Here is a 24,748-nt window from a genome sequence, read left to right on the forward strand (position 1 = left end):
TTGCCCATTCTGTTGCCTCTAGTTAATATATTTCATAATGCCACCTGTTTTTTTTTTTTTTTGGATTCACCTACCTTTTGTAATCTGTAGTAATTTATTTTAAACCCCTGCGGCAATGGGCGGTCTCTTGCGGGGATCAGCGTCATTTCCTGCTGAAGCCCGCACTGTCTCCTGGGATCTCGTTGAAGTAATCCCAGGAGACATTGCGGCTAATGCACCCGACATCTCGCGAGATTTCGGGTGCTACAGCCGACATCTCGCGTGATTTGGGTTATTACAGCCGACATCTCGCGAGATGTCGGCTGTAATAACCCAAATCACGCGAGATGTCGGCTGTAGCACCCGAAATCTCGCGAGATGTCGGGTGCATTAGCCGCAATGTCTCCTGGGATTACTTCAACGAGATCCCAGGAGACAGTGCGGGCTTCAGCAGGAAATGACGCTGATCCCCGCAAGAGACCGCCCATCACCGCAGGGGTTTAAAATAAATTACTACAGATTACAAAAGGTAGGTGAATCCAAAAAAAAAACAGGTGGCATTATGAAATATATGAACTAGAGGCAACAGAATGGGCAAATGTTTGATTATGAGTGCAGAACCCCTTTAACTGGCCTGCTCAAAGTCCTGACCTCAACCCGTTAGAACACCTTTGGGATGAATTTGAGCGGAGACTACGAGCTAGGCTCTTCTTATCCACATCTGTGCCTGATCTCACAAATGTGCTTCTGGAAGACTGGTCAAACGCACTCCTAAGCCTTGTAGACAGGCTTCCCAGAAGAAGAAGAATTGAAGATGTTATAGCTGCAAAGGGTGGGCCAACTCCATATTGAAACCTACAGACTAAGACTGGAATGCCATTGAAGTGCATGTAAAGGCAGGTGTCCCAATACTTTTGGTAATATAGTGTATGTCAGACGGGAGGGGGGCTGACGGGTTGTCCACTAAGAAAATTTTGGCTGATTCCTGATAAAAATTTTGAACAGTCCATGAGCAGCTTAAAAACTTTCTCTAGTTTAAAATAACACTCAAAGCTCATATGGTTCAAGGAGCATAAAATGCAGCTTTACAAGTGGTTAAATGTGTGTTATCTTTGCGTAACTTTCTTTGCTTCATGTTTTACTGCATTTAAAAAAAATATTTTTTCGCAAGCTAAGCAATGCTAATGGTATGCTTGGTTATGCATCATTTGTGCATTCTAACAGAAATGTGTAAATATTTTATTGCTTTCTAAGTAAAACTCAGATTTTTAGGCTAAACTATACATCCTGTAAATGTGTGTAATATTCACTGCAGTGTGAACACTTCATCTGTTATGAGAGTTTTTCTTAGGACAGTCAGCATGGTGTATAAAGAGCTTTTCATAGCATCCATTGAACTTCTGGGTGCCTGTTGTTGTTACTATTATTATTATTATTATTATTATTATTATTATTACTATTAACATTTGAAATATATAGGTAGCTGTTGCTGCATTGTTCCTTTTGGATAACCCATAGTGCTCTGGGAGTCATTTGTAGTCTAGTAAATGTTTGTAAAGTGTCTATTTTGGGGGAAAAAATAGTAATGCCCAAATTGACCTTAGTTTTAGTCATTCACTAACCCTCCACCCACTTCCCCGATTGGCAAAAAAAAAAGTAAGGTCCACTTTCTTGTAACACAGAATTAGGCTACAAACAGTTGAGGAATCCTAGCATTACTTAGTCTAATGCCGCGTACACACGTCCGGACTTTTTGAGGGACTAGGTCCGACTGTCTTTCCGACGGACTTTCGGCGGAGTTCTGACAGACTTTCCAAATGAACGGACTTGACCACACACAATCGCACCAAAGTCCGACGGATTTGAACGTGATGACGTACGACCGGACTAGAATAAGGAAGTTCATAGCCAGTAGCCAATAGCTGCCCTGGCGTCAGTTTTTGTCCATCGGACTAGCATACACACGAACGGATTTCTCGTCCGGCGGAGTTCCGGTGGAAAAATTTAAAACCTGTTCCATTTCTAAAGTCCGCTGGATTTTTGGCAAGCAAAGGTCTGATGGAGCCCACGGACCTTTGCTGTCAAAAAGTCTGGTCGTGTGTACGCGGCATAACTGTTCGTGAATCCTGTTTCTCTGGATGGACTCTGATGTATTGATCCTATTCCAGTCTTTTTTTTTTTTTTTCCCTAGAACATACAAGCTCCATGTAGATATTGTTCCTGGTGGGAACTGATTACAGGATTCTAGAGCTGCAAGATAATAGCTCTTGTCCACCATGCTGTCTATATTAATAGATTGTAATTAGTATTTATATACTCCTTAAAAAACTGTGCGTGAATAACCTACTTTCCAAAGAATAGCTAAGGCAATTTAAATATTTTATTATTGCACATTCTTTCTAATTTATTTTGTTCTCCGTATGATGCTTTAATAGGTGTATACATTAATCTTTTATAGCTGTAAAATTAGTTTTTACTAAGTATTAAATTATTCTAATTAGACCAAATTGAATTCTAAATTTATTATGTTCCCCTCGAAGGCTACTTTTTTTCTGTAGAAGAATAATTTCTTTTGAAACCTTCTCGGTTAGCAGAAATATTTTTAGTTTTCCCTTTCTTTGTAATTCTACTAAAAAGAATGTTCTGGTAAATGTTAAAGTAATTCTAAGGCCCCCTTCACACGCTCTCTAGCAAAATCAAGTTTTTACCACAATTTTCCTCGGTTTCAGATGCAGGTGCGTTTTTTTTGGGCCACCTGCACCTGTGAAAAATAAACCTGTGACTCAAAAACGCACCAATCGCAGACGAGTATTTGCCTCAATTTCCTTTCAACTGAATGAGAAGCGGCGTTTTTGGTGTTTGTGTGTTTTTTTTTTTTTTTGTTTTTTTTTTGTTTTTTTTTTTTTTTAAAGTCTTATAGGATTTAAAGGGAAACATTTTTTCCTGCGTTTTACATGTGAAAAAGCCCTAAAGGAAATAAAATGAAAAAACATGTCATGCGTAGCTATCCTCTTTGGGTCCGCTGGCGACTGTATTGAGATGGGGCTCAGGTAAGCAATTAGTTGGGCTGCGGTTGGCGTTGCACCCAGAAGGTTTTTTAACCTATTTAACGCTGAGCTTACACAAATATGCGGCACAACTGGACTCTTCCCTATGGAGCGTACAACGCGCTCCCAGCACAGAGATTGGGTCTTAGTGGGAGCCCTGGGCCCCCGTACGCACGATCAGTACCCGGGACACCCGTTTCTCGGTCATCTGATCACGGTGATGGCCTCTGATTTATCAGTCACTGTGAAGCCCACCCCCCCTGTTTTCGGTCTCTATGAATGAAGGAGAGAGATGCATCCTTGCAGAGAGCACAAAAGTGTGTGTGTGGGGAAAAAAAAATCATATAAAAAAATACTTTGATCAGGGTGTGATCTAAGTCAGTACCAAGGTCAGGGTCAGTATTTATTTATTTTTTAAATGGTTATCAGTGTCACTTTGTTTTTAGGTAGTATGAAAAAAAAAATAGCAAAATGCACATTATTGATTTAGGGCTGTACTATGGGTACAAATAACTAACATACACATATGTGGTATCGCTGTGATAGTCAGGGGCAGGAGAATTGAACCACTTCAGCCCCAGAAGGCTCCCCCCCCGACCAGGCCATTTTTTTGCGATACGGCACTGCAGCGATTTAACTGAAAATTGCGCGGTTGTGCAAAGTTGTAGCCAAAAAAAAAATTGATGTCCTTCCCACCCCCACACAAAAAATAGAACTTTCTTTTTGGTGGTATTTGATCACCTCTGCCGTTTTTTTACATTTTTGCGCTATAAACAAAAATATATATATATATATATATATATATATATATTTTTTTTTTTGCTATAATGCCTATCCTAAAAAAAAAACAAATTTATTCTCCAGTTTAGGCCCATACGTATTCTGCTACATATTTTTGGTAAAAACTGGTAATGTCAGGGATTTCACATTTTTATATATATATATTTTTGCTATAAAAATGCACGGGTGGGGAAGGGGTTAACTGTGCTCCCTGTAATGCGTTTCTAATGCATTGGGAGAAAGATGCTGTTCTTGATCACTAGGAACAGCTGATCTCTCTCTCTCTCTCTATCTCTCTCTCTATCTCTATCTCTATCTCTATCTCTATCTCTATCTCTATCTCTATCTCTCTATCTCTCTATCTCTCTATCTCTCTATCTCTCTATCTCTCTATCTCTCTATCTCTCTATCTCTCTATCTCTCTATCTCTCTATCTCTCTATCTCTCTATCTCTCTATCTCTCTATCTCTCTATCTCTCTATCTCTCTATCTCTCTATCTCGTCAGAATAGGGATCTGTTTGTTTACTCTGACAGATCCCCGTTCAGGCTCTTTCCCGTGATCGCGGGAGGCTGGTGGACAAAGTCCGCCGGACCCACGGGCGTGTGCGCTCACCCGCAGTACCACATGCACGGACCAACATACGGGTTCAGTTTGCACCGCATTATATATGTGGAAGGCAGTTGGCAAGTGGTTCGTTTATGTTGTTCTTTAGTGGAAGGTTATGCTAGTAGCAAACAATATACAGCTAAATTTAAAAAAATATTTTGGGGCATCTTTTCTTTGATAATAAAAAAAAAAATATATATAAAAGTATAATCCACCTGGATGCACAAATTAGTTAAGATATGTACAGTTGTTTTACTAACATGTCAAAGTTGCAAAATTGTGCTTGGGCATTAAGATTGGTTTTACCCTTAGGAGCAAAGGGGTTAATGCATAAAGGTTAAAAAAGACAAAGCAAAAAACAAACCTTCAGCCTTTAGAACCACTTTAATGCGTGTTACCACAATATGCCTGATAACACGTCATAATAAAGCAACACACCTGAAACAATCGTTTCAGTGGTTTTTAGAGTACATTATCAATGCACACACAACCGATTTTGTTCTCCTTTCTTTGTTTTAGGACTGAGGTTAAAGTCCGATTTCCCAAGTAATGTATTTTTCTTTTGCTTTTCAGGAATCAGGTTATGAGGAAGAAACTAATTTTATTTTTCAAGAGACGAAACCATGCTAGAAAACAAAGGGTTTGTATATTTTATTTGAATTTTGCAAAGACTTCCTATGCACCCCCATCTTTGCTGTCATCAAGGATTTCCTGGATTTTTTAATTGCATTTTTTAAAAATGGGACCCTTTGTGACTACTTGACTTGTTAGAGTACATTAGCTAACATGTTTTCTTTTTTACAGGAACAGAACATTTGTCAGCGCTACGATCAGCTGATGGAAGCTTGGGAGAAAAAAGTGGACAGGATAGAGAACAATCCACGCAGGAAAGCAAAGGAGAGCAAAACCCGTGAATACTACGAAAAACAGTTCCCAGAAATTCGAAAACAGAGGGAACAGCAGGAGAGGTTTCAAAGGTATGCGCTGCCACTTACCCACACAGGATACCTTTATCATTGTCTGTGTGGACACATAACAGGGCTAGCATATGGTTGCGTTGACCTAACTTTTGAACCACGATTTTCTGTATCTGAAAATTCTTTGGGTAATTGGGCTGGTAAATTCTATGTTTGTAAAAAATGTTGGTGTTTGCATCCTTCCTCGGCCGCAGGACCAATGTCTACTGTCATTAGACTGTTTGCTGTTTACTTTGCTATTGCTGATTTTGGAAAAGTCCAATGTCAAGCTTTGTTTTTTGAATCCTCTTTAAAAGTCAAATTTGAAGTGCAGACATTCCCATTAGTCTTTTTTACTTGCAGCAAAACAATATAGTATGTTCAAAGTGGGCTAAGGCCTTATTTACATCTAAGATGAAGGTCATTGAAGGATTCTTGCACAAGAATCTGCAGAGTTCAGCGCCTGCAATCACAAGTGTGTGCGAAACTCTGAGACACTCCCAGCTGGGTGGAAGTGACACCAACCACTCCCCAGCGTCTGAGCTCTCCAGGAAGCGTTGGGAGCCACCATCGCTCCGGGCCCTCTGGCTACATATACACCAGCAGTTTTATGTGAATGAGCGCCAGACTCCTTAATGCTGGATATTGTTTTTAACATTGTGAGTGTCATTCCATTGTATGGTATGGTGAAATATCAGGGGTCTTAACCGACCGACAGACTGAACAGACCTCTGACATCTCCCATTTGAGACAGGGAAAGGGACTGGGGACAGAGATTCCCCAGTCCCTTTCTCTGCAGCCTCTGCTGCACTGATGAATGGAGAGAAGACAGCTGCTCCTCTCCATTAATTAACTGAGACATCGTAATCACAGGAGGTTACAATGTTTCAGTTATGTGAATGAACAGAGTTAGTGGTTTGTCCATTCTGAAAACGAAGGAGCTGGGTTTACCGGCTTCTACCTCCGCTCTCCATCCTGAGATACCGGAGGGGGGACACAGCAGAGAGAGGGGGAGAAGAGAGGGGGACGGAAGCACAGAGGGGGAGAAGAGAGAGGGGAGCGGCAGCACGGAGGGGGACATGGAGAGGGGGACGGCAGCACGGAGGGGGAGAAGAGAGGGGGACGGCAGCACGGAGGGGGACACAGAAGAGAGGGTGACGGAACCACAGAGGGGGACACAGAGAAGAGAGCGGGGGACGGCGGTACGGAGGTGGACACAGAAGAGAGAGGGGGGCGGCAGCACGGAGGGGGAGAAGAGAGTGGGGCGGCGGCACGGAGAGGAGCGGGAGATACTGAGCACTGTGACGCATCGATGCCCTGCATGCACGTCAATGAATTTTTGTAGTTGACGTCATGGCAGCTCTAATTAATTAATATTTATTTATCTGAACAGTTTGAAACAAAACCTCCAGTACCTATTCCCTATACATTCAGTGTTAATGGGAGCTGTTGTGCTCTCCTGGCAGAGGGGGCAGGAAGCTGTCCCTGCCGGGAGAACACAGTGATTATTGCTAGCCGATATAACAGATGGAAATATTGCGATGCTAGAAATCCGAGAAATCCTGCATGGTGGTTGTACCCAAGTCGATTGAAGCCTGTCCATACATGGATGGAATCTCGACTGGTGCCTGCTATATGGTTGGCTTAAAGGAGTTGTAAAGTCAGAAGTTTTATTTTATTTCAATGCATTAAGATATAAAAAGCCTTCTATGTGCAGCAGTCACCTCAGCACCCTCCTTATACTTACCTGAGCCCCAGCTCTGTCCAGCGATGTCCACGAGTGTCTTAGCCGTCCGACACTCTCCTTCCTGATTGGCTGAGACACAGCTGTGGCACCATTGGCTCCTGCTGCTATCAATCAAGTCAGTCAATCAGGCGAGAGACTGGCGGGGCCGGGCTGCAGATCACTGTCTGAATGGATACAGAGCTGCTTGCTGTGGGGGCACTCGACAGAAGGGAGGAGCCAGGCGCACAGAAGAGAACAATCTGGGCTCCCCTGTGCAAATCCACTGCACAGAGGAGGTAAGTATAATATGTTTATTTTCATTGAAAAAAAGAGACTTTACAATCACTTTATGTTGGGTGAACTTTGAGCCTTGGGTGTACCTGTTATCACCACTCTTCTCTAAAAGGTGCCGTGGGTGCTGTGGCTACCTGAATACAATGATTGGCATTGGAGATTCCTCCATCCACTTTTAGTGTGGTTGGAGGAATGTATTTCCACTTGTTCCCTCTGTTGGGCTGAACAAGAGAAATCTAGCCATGTTTGCCTAGCTTTAAGGTAGTCTGCATATATCTGAGCATGATTAACGTGTTAGTAACGAGTACCAGCATTTGCTGAAAGGTGTTTTTTTTTTTTTTTTTTTTGGATTGTCTTTTTTTTTTTCTGATATTGCTCTGAAACCTCTGAAGGAAGCATGGTTAGGAGTCTGCAAAGCATAGCTATGCATGCTTGTAGGGTAGACTCATTCATGTTTATGTTGCTGTCCAGTAAATGAAATCTGTTTACAGGTAGTTTAATTTCTGGTCCACATTCTGAGTACTCTGAACAGTGGTATTATGACATGTATGTCTTGATAAAAATGGTTGTTTGCTGTAATGTTTTGCTCTATGTGATGTATGATGTGTCGGATTATGTTTTCATGATGTATCGTACAAAGGAAATGACGGAATGATTTATTTCAGAGTCGGTCAGAGGGGTGCTGGTTTATCCGCAACCATTGCCAGGAGCGAACATGAGATCTCGGAAATTATCGATGGTCTGTCTGAGCAGGAGGTGAGGTCATTGTAAAGTCTGTTTCAGGTTTAATATTATCAGTAAATCACAAGTTAATTTCTTAATGAAACTCTTCAAAGCATGTTATTGCCTTTGGCCAGTTGGCTTCCTCTGTTTGTATGCCAGCTGAGTCTTGAATCTGAAAAGGCTCTAATTTGGTTCAGTTTTTCCATGTTTCTTTGAAATAATGTAGCAGAAAGTCTGTACATGTTGTACATTTTTAATTACCAGAATCCATGAAATGGCACATCAAACTATTGTGCTTCATTCAGATTTTGAATTAAACTTTTTTTCAAATGCAGTAATTTAAGAGATGTATGACCGAGGCTTTTTTGGTCATACTTCTCTTGTGGGTCACAGGAGTGCACTTTTGTGACCCAGAGTCTGCAAACAGTGGGCTAAAGGCCACTAGTGGCTGATGTCACGCAGCCTTTCCAGGCTCTGAAAGCAGCCTCGCTATATTGTTGGGATCCACCCAGCCGCATGATTGACAGCTGGCTTTGGCTCTCGGTGCGTGGCTGAGAACCAGAGCTCACTAGGCCAAACTAATTCAGCCCGGCACTCCAGTGAGAGCTGGAGGGGCAGAGAGGAGAGTGCTAACTGGCGGTCACCACTTTTCGCGCTAGCAACCTGAGAACTGAGCAATCATCGGTGGTCAAGTGATCACTCAGTTCTCGGTCTTGGAGCCAATGCGGAATGGTTGCATCATAACACTGATTTAGGTGTGCACCTAAAAATAACCTGTTTAAAACATGCTCTGCTGCAGCTACCAACGTTTTTTTAGGAGTTGTCATTTTCCTCAATCTGAACCCAAGAGGTTCACCATTCCTACAGAATAAGATGTTACAAATTCATAACTGCCACTCTCATACTAGTACTGTTAAAGTGGTTGTAAACCTCTGACATGAAATATGCACAAACCACATCCCTCTACAGTGTGTACTTGTTTCTGTCCAGAGCACTAATTGTCATTTCTGTTTGTTGCCTTTTTCCCCTGCTATCTGTATGGATCACTTGTGACAGGTGACAGCACAGAAAACAAAACCCAAAGAAATTCCCAGCTCAACTTACCAACCAGCCTGCAACCAACCAAATTGTCCTAACAGTATGTGTTAAAAACAGGTTTAGTTTGCACACATTTGCAAATACTGTACATGCGTAAGCTAAAAAGCCTCGTCAAGGCACCCTAGTATTTCTGTAGTCCTAACTCTAAATATTGAGAGCCTCTACAGTGGAAGCACATGTATTATGGTTGGGCAGAGGGCAGGTGATCCTAGAAGGAGCCTACCCCTCCCTTAAAGGTACAGGGACACACTGGACACCCAGCATATAGCATCATGGCAGCAAAGGTGTTCAGTACACAACCTGTTATTGACACCCTCAGCTCTGTTGCTGTGTGAACGGGGTTGTGTTCGGGTTCCAATCAGCTCTCAGAGCTCTCCTCACTAAGCTCTGCATTGTGTAATTTCAGCTCTCAACCCCCCTATTTTTTGACCGCTCAGACAAGATGTATACATTCTACACTTTGAGCGGCTGTAGAGTAGAGAAGACTGCACATAAACTGGTACAACTTATGTATGGTCATCTCTGTATATCACCTGAAGCCAGTCACTTCTTTAGGAATATGTAGAGTTTACAACCACTTTAATGTAGTACTGCTGTATGTCAGATTACTTTCAGGTGAGCACCTGTTCTGTGTACGAATAAATGTGTAATGCATCACATACCATGTATGTAATTTCCATGGATGATTTGTAGTTATTTTAGTTGTCCTTTACTAAGAGGCTTGTTTTTCTTTTCAGAATAATGAAAAGCAAATGCGACAGCTCTCAGTCATTCCACCTATGATGTTTGATGCAGAGCAGAGGAGGGTGAAGTTCATTAATATGAATGGTTTGATGGAAGATCCCATGAAGGTCTACAAAGACCGGCAATTCATGAACGTTTGGACAGACCATGAAAAAGAAATATTTAAAGAAAAGTAATCTTTTATTTTTTATTTTTATGATTGGCTTATATATATGTTACAAGAAATGCAAATGTATTCGAATGAACACCGGTACTGCCCCAGCTTTTATAGTAGGGATGTCAGGATCTCTTAAGTTGAAGCACCCCAAGTATTCTTGAAGAGATCTGTTAGAGGTAGTTTTTTGCTGCCTTTCGAGATGTTTGCATCTTTGGATATCTAATAAATGTAAGGCTCCATTCACATCTAGTCATCCCAGATCGCGGGTAGAAACACTACGATTCTGATTGTGATTACGGGACGCCGTTGTGATCCCCGTCGCTTCCAATGGCACCCCGATCGCGGCGTGATTTTACAGCGATTTGTTGTCTGACGAATTGCAGTAAAATGATGCAAACAGAATCTCAGTACTTCTGTGGTCCAAAAGAAGTTCCAAAACATTCCTCCCGTAATCCGGGACACCTATATGTAAGCGGAGCCTAAAAGATGTTTCCACTTGAGAGTAAAGGGTGTAAAACTGGTCTGAAGGTTATGACACGGCTGAATGTTTGCTTCTGGCTTGCAGCAGCTTTTTCCCCTTATGCAGTGTGTGAGGATATGAAGAATTTGCGGGTGTGCTGGGCTTCAGTGTAGTGTGTGTTTAGTTTGTTTCATGCATTGTTAAAGAAATCTAAGAGCATTCAGAACACAAAAAATGTTTATTCTGACAGACAGCACTCTATATGTCCTTCTCATCACAAGTATATATAAACACGCTCCTACATTGCTCTGTCTAAAACAAAATGATAAAATTACGCGCTTAGGAAAAATATTAAGTTTGCGGCCTCCCCTAATGAGCTCTCTCCAGGAGATGTAAAAGAAAGATAAAAGTTGGGGTCAGTGGAGCTACCTGTAGCCTGAAGAGTAATCTATGCTGTCTCTTTATATGGCTGTGTAAAACAGAATGCTAGATGGGATCATATGGTCAAAAAAATTCACAATGGTGTGATTAACTACTAGCACCTTTTCCGTGACCTGCGTACAAAAAAATTGTCCGTATATAAAAAAAAAAAAAAATCTGCCCGTGTGAGGACAGAACATCTTATGCTGAAATATAAGAGGGTAAATACATAAATCATCTGTACTAAAGAGTGTAAGTGATACACCATATGAAGTGTATAACTGAGATTGAACAAATTCCATATTAAATGATAATTGGGAGATCCACTCCTCTAAACGTGCTTAAAAAACTAGTAAGTGATAAGAAATATGTGCATTAATCAGTGAAAAAATAATGAAATTAATAATCCAAAACATATAGCATGTGTGTCAATTGTAATATTTGGCAATAAGTAGTCCATGCGATATTGCTGCAAGTTGTCCAAAAGCAGGCAAGTTGCATAAAAAATGCACAAAAACAGCAGTTCCAATGTGAATGGTGTTCGTGGTAGCAGTTGACTTTCGTGATCCCCTTCTTAGGTCCCCACTCACCAGCTCCTTTAACCCCTACAGGGGTATTTCGCATATAGACTCAGATCCTTGATGGCTTTAAACAATTAGTCCTCCAAATCGCAGTGTCTACAGGCTCTTGGATGTCACTTGCTATCCAGGTATTTAGGCAATTGTGGATACACTCTTGTATGCTCCTGAACACCTCTGCTCTCCCCAGTCACCAAAATACCCAGAGAGCAGAGGTGTTCAGGAGCATACAAGTGTTTCCACAATTGCCTAATTACCTGGATAGCAAGTCATTAGGAGTAAACATTGCAAGAACTACGCAAAGTAAATTGCACCATAATTTTCAAATTTAATTTTTTTCCCCCACAAAATACATGCAAGTTACTAATCTTCTGTATGGCCTTTTGTATCGCTTAATTTGTCATTTGTTTTCCTTTCTGTTTTTTAGATTTGTACAGCATCCTAAAAACTTTGGTCATATTGCTACTTGTCTGGAGAGAAAGGTATTAGTGCAGTTTTTGTGTTTATTTTTTTTTTTTTATACAGTAAGCAACATTTGTCTTGAAATTCTCAACCTATAAGACCCCTTTCACACTGGGGCGTCAGCGGTAAAGCGTCACTATTTTTAGCGGCGCTTTACCGTAGTTTCTGCGGAGGGGTTTCGCCGGAAAAGCGGGGTGGTTTTAACTCCCGCTAGCAGCCGAAAAAGGGTTAAAATGACCCGCAAAGTGCTGCTGCAGCAGCGCTTTTCCGGCGGTTCAGCATCGGTGCCCATTCAGTTCAGTGGGCAGGAGCGGTGTATACACCACTCCAAAGATGCCGCTTACAGGAGTTTTTTTAACATCCTGCAAGCCCACCGCTCCAGTGTGAGAGACAGGAGAGCCACTTTACAAGCACTATTTTTAGCGCTGTAGTGCCTGTAAAGCGTCTCATCATGAAAGGGGTCTCTAGTCTATTGCATGTTGCACACAATAAGATTATTGGACAAATGATCGTCCGTGTATTTTTTATTTTTTGCATGCTAGTCTCCTATCGAAAATTAATGTTACTAACGTTATAAAAATTCTCGTACAACAAAATTTAAATTTAGAAAGTGATGTATTGTATTAGTATTGTATTTTCAGTCAAACTGTACTGAAGAAACAAAAATCATATGATCTGCCATCAAACGATAAAAATTTTCGCTTATGACCCTTCAGATAATATTTGATGAACGGTAGTTATTGTCTCTCGAAAGCTGTGTGCCTTATCTGTCAATTGTATTCTTGGATTATGTAATTTGGCTGAGCATCTAATTGTTTGAAGTGTAGCTGGTATGTCTGGCTGTTGAACAGAATGTTTCCCATAGCAACTTGATAAAAAAAAAAAGTTCTTTAGTAAAGAACATACATTCCTCAATAATTATTCTACCAAAATTAGCGTGTGCTGTAAATTGCCTCCAACATTGCTCCTGTTTCTTCTTGCTTTAAGATGCCATTTTGCTGAAGCCCAGAGCCTCTGAACGGCAGTAAATCTTTAGTTACTCAGCAGATTGGCCTCTAGAGGCTCTGATTTTTGGCACAATGCCATAAATGGAGAGCAACTGAGCATGTGCAGCACGAGACAGTGTATTACTGGATTTTAAACAGTGTAGGCACTTATTTTTAATGTTTTACATAGCTATGCCTGCAAAAGGGGCCAGCCTGAAGTGATCTAGCAGGACTTAACTTTCTGACTAGAGTTCCACTTTAAAGTGCACTGTTGTAATTCATTACTACATTTTGTTTCCTTTTTAGAATGTTGCTGATTGTGTGTTGTATTATTATTTAACTAAGAAAAATGAAAACTATAAATCTCTTGTAAGAAGAAATTACAGCAAGAGAAGAGGACGAAACCAGGTAAGTTAGGCTGAATTTATAGCCAACATGAATTTATATGTACCTACCAATTGAATTTTTTTTTTCTCCTCCATTTCCTATACTGACATTTATATTGCTCCCTACAGGAGGATTGGATGTAGACCAGGATTAACCCCCCTCCTTTTCCCAGCATGCCTAAGTTTTTTTGCTAGTGTGCTAGGAGGATGGATGTCTAAAGCCTTGTACACACTATCAGATTTTTGTCCAGGAATTGTGTGATGACAGACTGTTTGCCTAAAATCCAACTGTTAATGCGCTCCATCAGATAATTGTTGGCCAACTTTCCGCCAATAAATGTTGGCTGGCAGGCTAGCAAATTTTCAGCGGACAACGGTCTGTTGTCAGATTTTTCTATTGTGTACACAAGTCTGTCACACGAGGTGAAAATACAAACACGCATGCTCAGAATATTCACCAAACACATTAGCAGAAGGTGCCCAAAGGGTGGCGCTCAAGAACTGAAATTCCTCGTAGTAAGTCACTAAGTTTGTTGGCTGACAGTTGTGTACCGTTTGTTTGCAAGACAAGTTCAGGGCACAAGCCCTTCGTAACAAAAGTCTGCCGCTTTGTGTAATATCCGATCGTGTGTAAGAGGCTTTAAAGTGTTACTAAACCCACAACAGTGAAATCTGTCTGACCTGCAGCATAGCAGGCTTCTCGCTGTGGAACTTAAGGGGTTAATCCTCTGCATTGTGTAAAAAGGCTCTTTGATCCTGTATGCACAGATCCTTCCCTCCTGCACTGCCTATCTGGGGAAAGCCAGCTAACACAGGCAGGGTAGCTGACCTGCACATGCTCCGTTGTCTTTTATGCTGGAGAGAACATTTACTTGTTCTCAGTTAGCCAGGTCACATATTGGCATCACACATGTGGGCGTGTATACAGGATGCAGTGGCAATCTCCTCCTACCTAAACTCTCAGCACTGGAGAAACTGTGCAGTTTACCATGGTATAGAGATCAGCCAAAAAGGTATATAATAGCAGTGTTTTAATGTAAAAAGAAGAATTATAAGCTCTTAGCACTGTTGGGGGGGTGAACTATATATTTATATTACTGGGTTTAGTAACACTTTTTAAGCTCTATTGCAAAAATTCAAATAATTTTTTTTCTTCACCCCCTAGGTTCCTTGTCTGGTACCTTCTTTGCCCTTTTGCCTTTTATCCATGGCAGACTGTGTTTTTTTTCTTCTGTAACAGGAATTTGTTGTTTTCTGCTCCCCCTTTGGTGGGTTTCTGTCAACCAGCTATCATTTGTTGTATGGTTTAGTGCTCTATAGTCCCCTATAAAGCTTAGTTAAGCCGTAAATGTGACATTCAACAAACCTTTACTGCCGATAAATATATATTTTGACCACTTGCCTACTGGGCACTCTCACCCCTTTCCTGCCCAACCAAGTAGGTCCTGCACTACTTTTGGTGACTTTGGGGGCGATTTCAATAGACATATGTGCATGAAACCGGCACAGATGTCTTTCAAGTGGAGAAAAAAACATTTTTCTTTTGTTATAAAATTTTGTAAATAAGTAATTTTTTCTCTTTCACTTATGGGGCGGGACTGGTGGGCACAGATTGGCTGCACTGATGACCATTGTCAGTGCAGATGTCCCTGTGTGCATTTGCAATTTTTTCGTCTCTCCTCTCACCCTGTCACCATGAGGGGAGGATTGCCGATAAATGGGAAATCCTGTGTGATTGGACACAGCTGATCATGTTGTAAAGACCTGCCGTGATTGGCTCTTTACCCTGATCTCTGATCGGCTGCATCATTTGGATCACTGGCAATATGCGCCATGTGTACTGTCTGCAATCATATTGTAAAACGCTGCGCATATGGCTTGCATTCAATGCGGGGGGGGGGTGGCTTTAGCGGGACTCCTGTCATGTGATTACCACCCGGCAAGGTGCGGCCGCGCTGTTTGGCTATAGCGTGGTTGCAAAGGGGTTAAAACAAGAGCAAAAGGAAGATTCAATTGTGCTGAATATTTATTTGGTGTATGTCCCATTAATTGTGTTGTATTCTGTTTAAGCTGTTTGGATGTGCTATTGGTTCCGGTGCACGATGTGGCACTATATGCGCAGAAGTAAGCAGTATCTCAATTATTATTTTGGCTTCGGTGCACCAAGGAAAACCTCTACAGAAAGAGCATGTTTATAGCAACCTCCACTAACATAATGGCTGTTTGCCCTCTCTATGTGAGGCTGCGTAAAGTCATCCCCTTATTTATTTTGTGCAGCAGGTGGCACAGCCGTATGATCTGACTAAACAGAAACTTGCTCTACTGCTGTTGCAGCCAATCAAGCTGAGCTGGGGGTGGGGGGGATGGTTGGCATTACCTTGAGTAACCCTTGCGAGATTAGTTGCTTGCATGTGAGATGGACAACTCTTCTGTAGGCAGCTTAAGTGGCAGAATGACACAATTTCCTGGAATAAACATGCTGCCGGGTCAGGCAACTCTTGTACGGAGGATAGCGATGCCTGTACAGTTGGGCCCCCATGTGCATTTTATCCCTCTGAGATTCAGCTGGGCCCAAGGCTTGAACCTGTGTAAAGGCGGCAGAGAAGATTGCACATGAACAGATGAAAGTGCAGGTGTGTGATGGCGGGGGGTGGGTGGGGAAGGGTGGCGGGGGGAATGGGGGGTCGCTGCTTGTGTTGGTGATCTTTACAAGTCTATTTGTGTCTCGTAAAGAAGCCAGGGATAAACTGTGTACTTTATGCTGCACTAGAGCCTGATAGCAGGTGATGTAGAGAAGGGGCATACGGATGTGATCAGCCATAATATATTTGTAGCTTGTGTATGCCGTTGCGTCCATGTCAGCACACCAAGGCCCAAAAAGCATACAAGTCGTAAACATTTCTTCAATGGCAACTTACATTCAATTGAAAACTGGATATGGCTTTAAAATAAAATGTTGAAATCAATTACTTCATTAGCTTAATACTTGGAAAACCTTTTTCTTTGATAAGGGAGATGTCTAGAGCTCGAGTCTGAAAATGTTTGTCTGTGCCCTCTCCCTCCTCTACAAAATGTATGAATGGTAGCACAGGTTACATGCAGCAGAATAGGGAGTGCTGCTGTGCATCATGGGAGCTGCAATCCCTCCCCATTTTTCACACCCGCTTAATTATGACATGTTTTTTAATGGGGGACAACAGCTCCCTAAAGTTGCCATTCCCATCAGCTCAGATATGTGCTTGATGTTCAAGGCAATAGGACCCAGTTCAAGCAACCCTGATGTTGGAAAGAATAGATATAAAACCTGTTGCTCTGTTCAAGAGCTGTTGGATATGAAGATTCTTTATGGGTTCAGCAGCTCCTGAACAGAGAAATGATCAGAGAAACGGCGGGACAGACGGATAAGAATGCAATTCTTTTGCAGGTTTATTTTTATTTTTTTATTTTTTTGTGTATGGATTTTATGCAAAAGTTTAGATGCAGATAGTGCTTAGTGGAAATAGAAATCATCACGATTGGGTTTTGCAGGGATCTTCTTTTTTTTTTTTTTTTTTTTTTTTATTCTTACTAAACGAATTTCTTTATTGTGATTTAAAGAAGTTGACAATTCAGAAACTTTGGGATTAGGCCTGTTTCATGTTATTGTACTCAATTTATATAGCGCCAACAGTTTGCGCTATATAACAGTCATTTACATGCAGCCATCGGATTCCAGCTGCAAGAATCAGTGCATTCTCACAGCTAGAATGATCAGCATGTGAATATCAGTGGCCACTTAGCCCGTAAAAATGAATGTGCAGCCACACACAGAGCGAAAAATGTGGTTAGGGATGGATGTCCATTCTAGACATCTTCAGTCGCTCCTATTCATCTCTTTATACATCTTCTAAGGTTTGTCCACATCCAGTGGCTTTGCATTCATACTATAGTGGAATTGGGAATTCTATCCCACTTAAACTAGCAATCCTCCCCATTCTAGATTGTAAGCTCTAACGAGCAGGGCCCTCTGATCCCTCCTGTATTGATTTGTATTGTAAGTGTACTGTCTGCCCTCATATTGTAAAACGCTGCGCAAACTGTTGGCGCTATATAAATCCTGAATAATAATAGGGACTGTTTTTTCTCTCCTTTTCCTTCATTTATCACGACAAACCTTGTTGTGCTTGATATTCTTTAGGCCTATCCTCCTGAGGGAACTCTTGACCTACAAGGTCAAAGGGGAGAAGTTCCTACTGCTCCATTTATTGGTAAAGGCCTGAAGCTTCAGCATCCTCCAGCCGTTGTGGACCCTGCTCACAGCACGGGTTTTTATGTCCATCCTAATGCCTTTTCCTGACATCCCCAGCATGGAGCATTCAGGAAACCTTACATATATGATCAATTTCCTGGATTCTTGCAGCTCAGGCAGTGCTGAGCATTCTCTCCTCTGCAAACCTTGTTTAGACGTGAATTGCCAAATTCCCAGACTTGTAGGATTAGATCGCTAGCAAATATGGCTGTTGAGCTTAAATACTTGCTAAGGGATTCCCTATAGATTCTTAACCTCTTTTCTTTTTAGGCCTCTCTTGAACGATTTAACGTTACATATAGTAACCCACGTTTTTAAAATGTCAGTTTTTCCGCATTTACGTGCCGCGTTTGCGTTTAGCGGCATTTGAAAAAAAATTTTTTTTATTTTTTCAAAATAGCCAAAAATGAAGAACGCCTGTAAACTAAATTAGAAGCGTTTGGCTCTTGAAATGCCTCTGAACTAATTTTTTTGCTTTCCAAAAAAGGCCTCTAAACTCAACTGCCTAGAAACTACTCTAAATGACCCTGTGTACATGTACTGATAAGATAACATAGAGGAGAGTTCGGGGACACCTGAAAACAAAACACCCAACTGCTTCTAAACGTCCCTTTACCAGCAGCAGTGTACATGAGGCCATATGTGGCAGATTTTTTATCCTTCTTTCCCTTTCAGGGGTTGTGGGATTGCTGGGGGAAGCCCTTTTTAGTATGGTCTACTAGCCCCGTTCAGTCTTTTCCGCTGTTACCCGTGTTTATTTTTTTATTTTTTTTACATGGTTATTTTATTCACTTGTAATGTGCCCTTAAACTTGTTAGAAAAATTGAGTACTCCAAGAAAGTTAGTTACCTAGCACAGCCCCCTCATTCCTTACAAATAACGTCCTTCTCCTCTGGGACCATCTAATTACTCCCTGCTGGCCCAGCTCCTCAACCCTCCCTTCCCTTTCTTAGGCAGACTTTTATGTTGCTGTGAAAAGAGGTTTAACCACTTCCCGACCAGCGCACGACGATGTACGTCGACAGAATGGCACGGGCAGGCATATTGGCGTACATGTACGTCCAATATTCGTTGCCGCCGTGCCATCGGGAGCGCGCCGCCAGCGGCGCGCTCCCGCGCTGGTCGGGACCCCCGTGAGTCCGGTCGCGGGACCCGCGGACTCGATCGCCGCGGGCATCCCCGCGATCGTCTCACGGAGCGGCCGAATGGAGGAAATGCTGTATAAACAACATTTTTCCATTCTGCCTAGCAACTAGTGACGCTGATCTCTGCTCCATGTGATTGGAGCAGAGATCAGTGTACACTAAATGAAAGCCCAACCCCCCCACAGTTAGTAACACACCCCTAGGAACACTTAACCCCTACACTGCCACCCACTGGTTAACCGTTTCACTGCCAGTGTCATTTACACAGGAATCACTGCATTTATATAGCAGTGATTACTGTATAAATGACAATGGTCCCAAAAATGTCCGATGGGTCCCCCACAATGTCGCAGTCACAATAAAAATCGCAGATCGCCGCCATTACTAGTAAAAAAAAATAATAATAAAAAATTATTAATAAAAATGCCATAAAACTATCCCTATTTTGTAAACGCTATAACTTTTGCGCAAACCAATCAATAATCGCTTATTGCGATTTTTTTTAACCAAAAATATGTAGAAGAATACGTATCGGCCTAAACTGAGGGAAAACAAATGTTCTTTTATATATTTTTGGGGGATATTTATTATTACAAAAAGTAAAAAATAATGCGTTTTTTTCAAAATTATCGCTCTATTTTTGTTTATAGCGCAAAAAATAAAAACCGCAGGGGTGATCAAATACCACCAAAAGAAAGCTCTATTTGTGGGGAAAAAAAGGACGTTAATTTTGTTTGGGAGCCACGTCGCACGACCGCGCAATTGTCAGTTAAAGCGACGCAGTGCCGAATCGCAAAAAGTGGTCTGGTCTTTGACCAGCAAATTGGTCCGGTCTGAAAGTGGTTAAAGAGGAATACTATGAAGAGCCACTTCAGTGACAGTCTACTGGGGCTCCTAATATCAAATCCAGAGCTTTTACAGACAAATAACCTACATGAAATACATTACATGTACATATAATTGTATGCAAGTATTTTTGCTGAAATGGTCTGAGTCTGTGTCCACCAAGGTATGTTTATAAAACTCAATACCAGCTCACTGCTGCGGCTCCAACACTGCACTTTATCACTTTTACAGGGATCTGAAGATCTTCCCTCACAGCCAATTTATGCAGTCATTCTCAGACTCTTGTGTTCCCCTGGAAAGCCTGGGACAATGGTAAACTACTTTAAAATTGAGAGCAAGAGGAGATTGAGGATAAGCGGTTCCCCTATCCCACCTGAGACTAATGAACCTGGAGTGACATGTATTTTATTTCTGGTTCATAGATTTTATTTGGATCCTGTAACTGAGGATACAGCCAATGAAGTACAACCTGTGCTTGATTTGCAGTAGGGGAGACTTTGGGGGTCTAATAGACTCCTGATGTCTCCATTCGGAGAGCCTGTCGCCTAGGCGCAGAGATCTCCAAACTACGACCCTCCAGCTGTTGCAGAAACTACACGTCCCATGAGACATTGTAAAACTGACATTCACAGACATGATTAGGCATGATGGGAATTGTAGTTCCTGAACAACTTGAGGGCCATAGTTTGGAGACATATGACATATGTGATAGCAATTATGTTAAATGAAGAAACAAAACGAGAAAACCTTTTTCACAAGTTATAGAAAATGAAATATAAAAAAAAACGGCAATAATTTTAGGACCATAATTCATTGTTAATTCTAAACTGATAACTTATCATAGGCTTTTTTTAAAGCATCACCTATAATTTCGATTATCATAAGCTTTTTGCTCTTTCAAGGGCATGCACCATTTTCGATCTTGAGGGGTTTTCTATCCATTTTCTCGACCCAACTCCACCCAGTGTGTATGTATGTGTATATATAGAGATAATTATTATTATTATTATTATTATTTTTTTTTTTTTAATAATTGAGTATTGCATGTGTTTTCACTAAAATTCATATTATATCAATATAATTTGATAAATAGCTGCACAAATAGTTTGTAACACAAAAAAATTGCAGTTGCCACTATTTTATTCTTCGGGGTCTCTGCTTTCAGAAAATAATTATTTGGGGGTTTAAAGTAATTTCTAGCAAGAAATGCAAATGTGAAAAATAAATTGCCCCACTAGGCAAACAGTCAAGGAACCATTCGCAACTACGCACTTTTTCAAGATTCCTGGACTCAACACAAACTCAGAATAAATTGGGTGGCTTTTGAGTACTGGTACACAGGCAGAACCCAAGGCTGCCACCCCCATATGCTATCATTTTGTAGGAGATTCTGATAGTATTATGGATTTCTGTGGAGTTTCTTGGCAGCTGAGAGCTCCTATTTTTTTTTTCTCTCTCTCTCTCCAATGTGAAGTTAAGACAGGATCTCTTGCAGCTGTTTCAGTAAATGTAATTTGGGAATTGTCTCTAGTACATTGCCAAGTGTAAGGCGCACTATTAAGCCTGGTGTTCTGGTATGGCCTGTTTTACTGTCCTTCTGTTTATGTTCAGATCTTGGCTTGCGGCAGATTTCCTTGTCAGAAATGTGCTTACTGGGAGAGATTAGTTCACATGGTGTGTTGGGTGGATGATGTGTGAAGTGACCTTTTTCTCCTGCCAGATTTGGGTTGCATCACCGTGTTGTTTTTTGTGTGAAGGATTTCTTGTCAGCTGCACAATTACACCAGACTCGGGGTTATGCAATGTAAAGGTACTTTGCCCCCCCTCTAGTTTCCTGCTTTGCCATCAGTAACATGGTCCTCCATATGGAGTTGGCGTGAAATATTGAATGAATCGTCTAGTAAACTAACCAGTCTAGTGTGGGTTAGGTTTGTCGGCTTCCTTCACTTTCTTTTTCTTTTTTTTTCTTTTTTATGTTTTCAAATGAGATTTGAGAAACCCAACATTTTCCAGTCAATGGCATGCTGTTTGAGGTCTCTTGGGCAGCCATTACTGCTTGTCTTGGCAGATCTGGAAGTATAGGTGAAAGCACTAGAATATTGTTTATATTAGGGCTGAAACAACTAATTGATCGACAGCTAATCAGTTATGAAATGAATCGATTACTCTTTTCATAATGGCTTTATCGGCCAGTAACCTAATGGGATTAATAAAAACTAAAATGAGCCCCTTTATAGTACAAAGAGAAAATAATCACTACTGTAAATATTACTTTCACAGTTCTACAGTAAAAAAAAAAAAAAAAAATTGGTGATTACCTGCTGTTTTTGTACTATAAAGGGCTAATTTTAGTTTTTTTTAACCCCATTAGGTTACTAAACGTCTTAGACCGGGTTCACATCTGTGTTTTTCGGTACTTTTTGCAGAAACGCACTACAGTTTATTTACATGGTTTCCTATGGGACACGTTCACATCTATGTTTTTTTTTCAGCTGCTTTGTATTTGGAAAGGGTCAGGGACTTTTTATTTTTATTTTTTTTATGCAAAACAGTGCTTTTTTGGCTCAATATACTTCAATAGGGAAGCTGCAGAAAAGCATGTAATGCATTTTTGCAGCAATTTATGTTTTTTAATCTGCCCAACAACAAATTGGCCAAAAAAAAAGCAAAATCGCAGTAAAATCACGTGCGCAAAAATCAAAACGCACAGCAAAAAGCACTGCAGAAACGGATCAAAAGCAAACTGCATAGGTGTGTACCGAGCCTTATGCTGGCCACATGGATCAATTTTTTTTCAAATGAGAACATTCAGATGAAAAATCTTTGTTCATTCGCTGAATGAACGAATTTTGTTTTGAAATTTTCACTTGTTTTTAACATTCTGTTTTTAAAACGAATGTCGTTTCTGAAAGAAAACCACATTCACTGTCTGAAAATTCCTTTGACCAAGAAGTTTTATATTTCCAAATATTCCCGTCACTGTGGTTGAAAATGAACGTCAATTTGACCCCACTAGTGATTTAGAAAATTGAACAAACGTTCTTAAATTACATTTATTTATTTATTTATTTTTTAATAAGGAAGACGAAGACTTTTTTTTTTTTTTTTTTCAATAAAGAAATGTCACCTCCGAGTCTGATGATTTTTACCACATTCACCCTTTAATAGTATATACAGTATATCTCTCCTGTAATAGTTTATACAATATATCTCCTCGTAGTATATACAGTATATCTCCTCATAGTATATACAGTATATCTTTGTTCTGTTCTCAGAGTGGATTCGATAATTTGAACCATATAGTTTATTTATATTTACCACTGTGTGGAAATATTTAAGAATAAATTGTCTTTTTTTTATTATTTTTTTATTACATATTAACTAAATTATACATCACCTTATTATTAATCGAAACAATAAGTTTCAGCCCTAGTTTATATAGTCTTTTAGATGACAGGTATTCTGCATATCAGGGCTGCGCTTTGCATGTAGTAAACTCTTGCCATCTGCTGGCAGCTAAAGGCAAATGCAGTGAATTTTCATTTTTTTTTTTTTAAGAACAAAAAACTGGGTCTCCTCCTAACTCTTCTGTAGCTGATCCCCAAACGTGCTCTTTTTTTTTTTTTTTTTAAATGTTCAATTAATTTTAGGAACTACTATACCCAGATAAATTGTTATATCGGAGAGAATATACTTAATAAAAGTTCAGGTTTCCAAAAAAAAAAAAAAAAATTATAAACACTTAGGTAGATGCAGCATCGATGCAGTGCATGCTGCATCTGTCCCCCGCCGCCTCTACACTGGGAACTAAGTGATCAAACACTGCTTATTGCTCAGTTCTCCCTTCCGCTCTGAGCAAAAAGCAGTGACTATCAGTCACAGACTCTCTTCTCTGCTCCTCCAGTGCTCACTGGAACACCGGGCTGTGGAGGGGAAGACAACATCTGGCTCCATCTCCCAGCGCCTCGCTTGGAGGCTGAACTAGCTGCCGGTTTAGGCTTTTGGCTGGATCCTGACTGTAAAGTCAGGCTCAATCTGGCTCTTGGGCTGGCTGAGTGACATTACCTGATGGCAGACTTTAGCCCACTGTCAGCTCAAAAGGGGTCAAAAACCCTTTGGCCATACTTCTTAAAAGAATAATGAGCATATGAAAAAAAATAAACCTGAATACTCGGCTTCATGCTACAGCATCAGTGTGAGGCTACAGCTGTCACACATCACCCGGACCAAGAACTGAGGAATCGCATGACTGCTGATCATTCAGTTGTAATGCAGTGTCTGTTGGTCACCACCTCCGCTCTGCTCAGTGAAGTGCTAGGTTAGGGAGGGGGCGGGTGTAACTAGCTCTCAGTCACGTGCTGAGAGGCAGAGCCAACTGTCAGGCACAGGGTGGATCCCAACAATATTGTTGCAATCCTTTCAGTCTGGAGCAGCTCTGCCCAGTCAGCTGATAGTGGGTAATAGCGCATTATCAGTTGACTCTGGGTCATGGGAGATCAAAAGTAAGTGCACTCCTGTGAGCAACAAACAACGCATGGTCATGAAAGCTTTATGCCTTATATAAATATACCCAAATAGATGTTTACATTTATGTCACTTTGGCAATACAATTATTTTTTTCCTTTTTCCACATCGTCCAGTGTTTTTCCTATGGTTCTTTCAGTTGGATAGGATGTAAAAGCAAGTTAGATGTTTGCTTCTTGGTTCCAAAAAATGTGTAAAGTTGTTGAGAAACACTCCATTTCTATTTAAAGAATACCTTTTTAGTGCACACATATCAAGAGTGATATTTAACATTTTCCAATAATTGCAAAATGGGCAATTTTGTTGAAGTAATAGGTACCAAATATTTCTAGATTTGTGTGCTTATGTGTAAGTGGGTGGACCTTTGAACTTCACAGTTCCGCATTTTAGAATTGCATTGGCATGAGTGGGGATTCCCAGGATGTGTCTGAGTGTCCTGTGTTCGGTTAGGTGGTTGAGGGTTTTTTTTTTTATTTTTTATTTTATTTTTTATAATTTCATTGCCGTCAGGAGTTGAAACTTACCGTGAGAGGGCACATTT

The 24,748-nt window shown here is 40.9% G+C and overlaps 1 protein-coding gene across 14 annotated transcripts in view; it reads left to right on the top strand.

The window, feature by feature from the left end:
- Positions 1-24,748, top strand: part of NCOR1 (nuclear receptor corepressor 1) — a 198,390-nt gene that overhangs the window by 68,924 nt on the left and 104,718 nt on the right. For all 14 annotated transcript variants that reach the window (XM_077480289.1, XM_077480295.1, XM_077480286.1 and 11 more), the window contains exons 9-14: positions 4,988-5,054; positions 5,219-5,391; positions 8,056-8,146; positions 9,949-10,127; positions 11,998-12,052; positions 13,325-13,426. In XM_077480289.1, the coding sequence (XP_077336415.1) occupies positions 4,988-5,054; positions 5,219-5,391; positions 8,056-8,146; positions 9,949-10,127; positions 11,998-12,052; positions 13,325-13,426 (667 nt within the window). The remainder of the gene's footprint in view (positions 1-4,987; positions 5,055-5,218; positions 5,392-8,055; positions 8,147-9,948; positions 10,128-11,997; positions 12,053-13,324; positions 13,427-24,748) is intronic.

Source organism: Lithobates pipiens, unplaced genomic scaffold (genome assembly GCF_037356315.1).
Source record: "Lithobates pipiens isolate NorthernLeopardFrog02 unplaced genomic scaffold, aLitPip1_a1.2 Scaffold_16, whole genome shotgun sequence".
Lineage (NCBI taxonomy): Eukaryota > Metazoa > Chordata > Amphibia > Anura > Ranidae > Lithobates > Lithobates pipiens.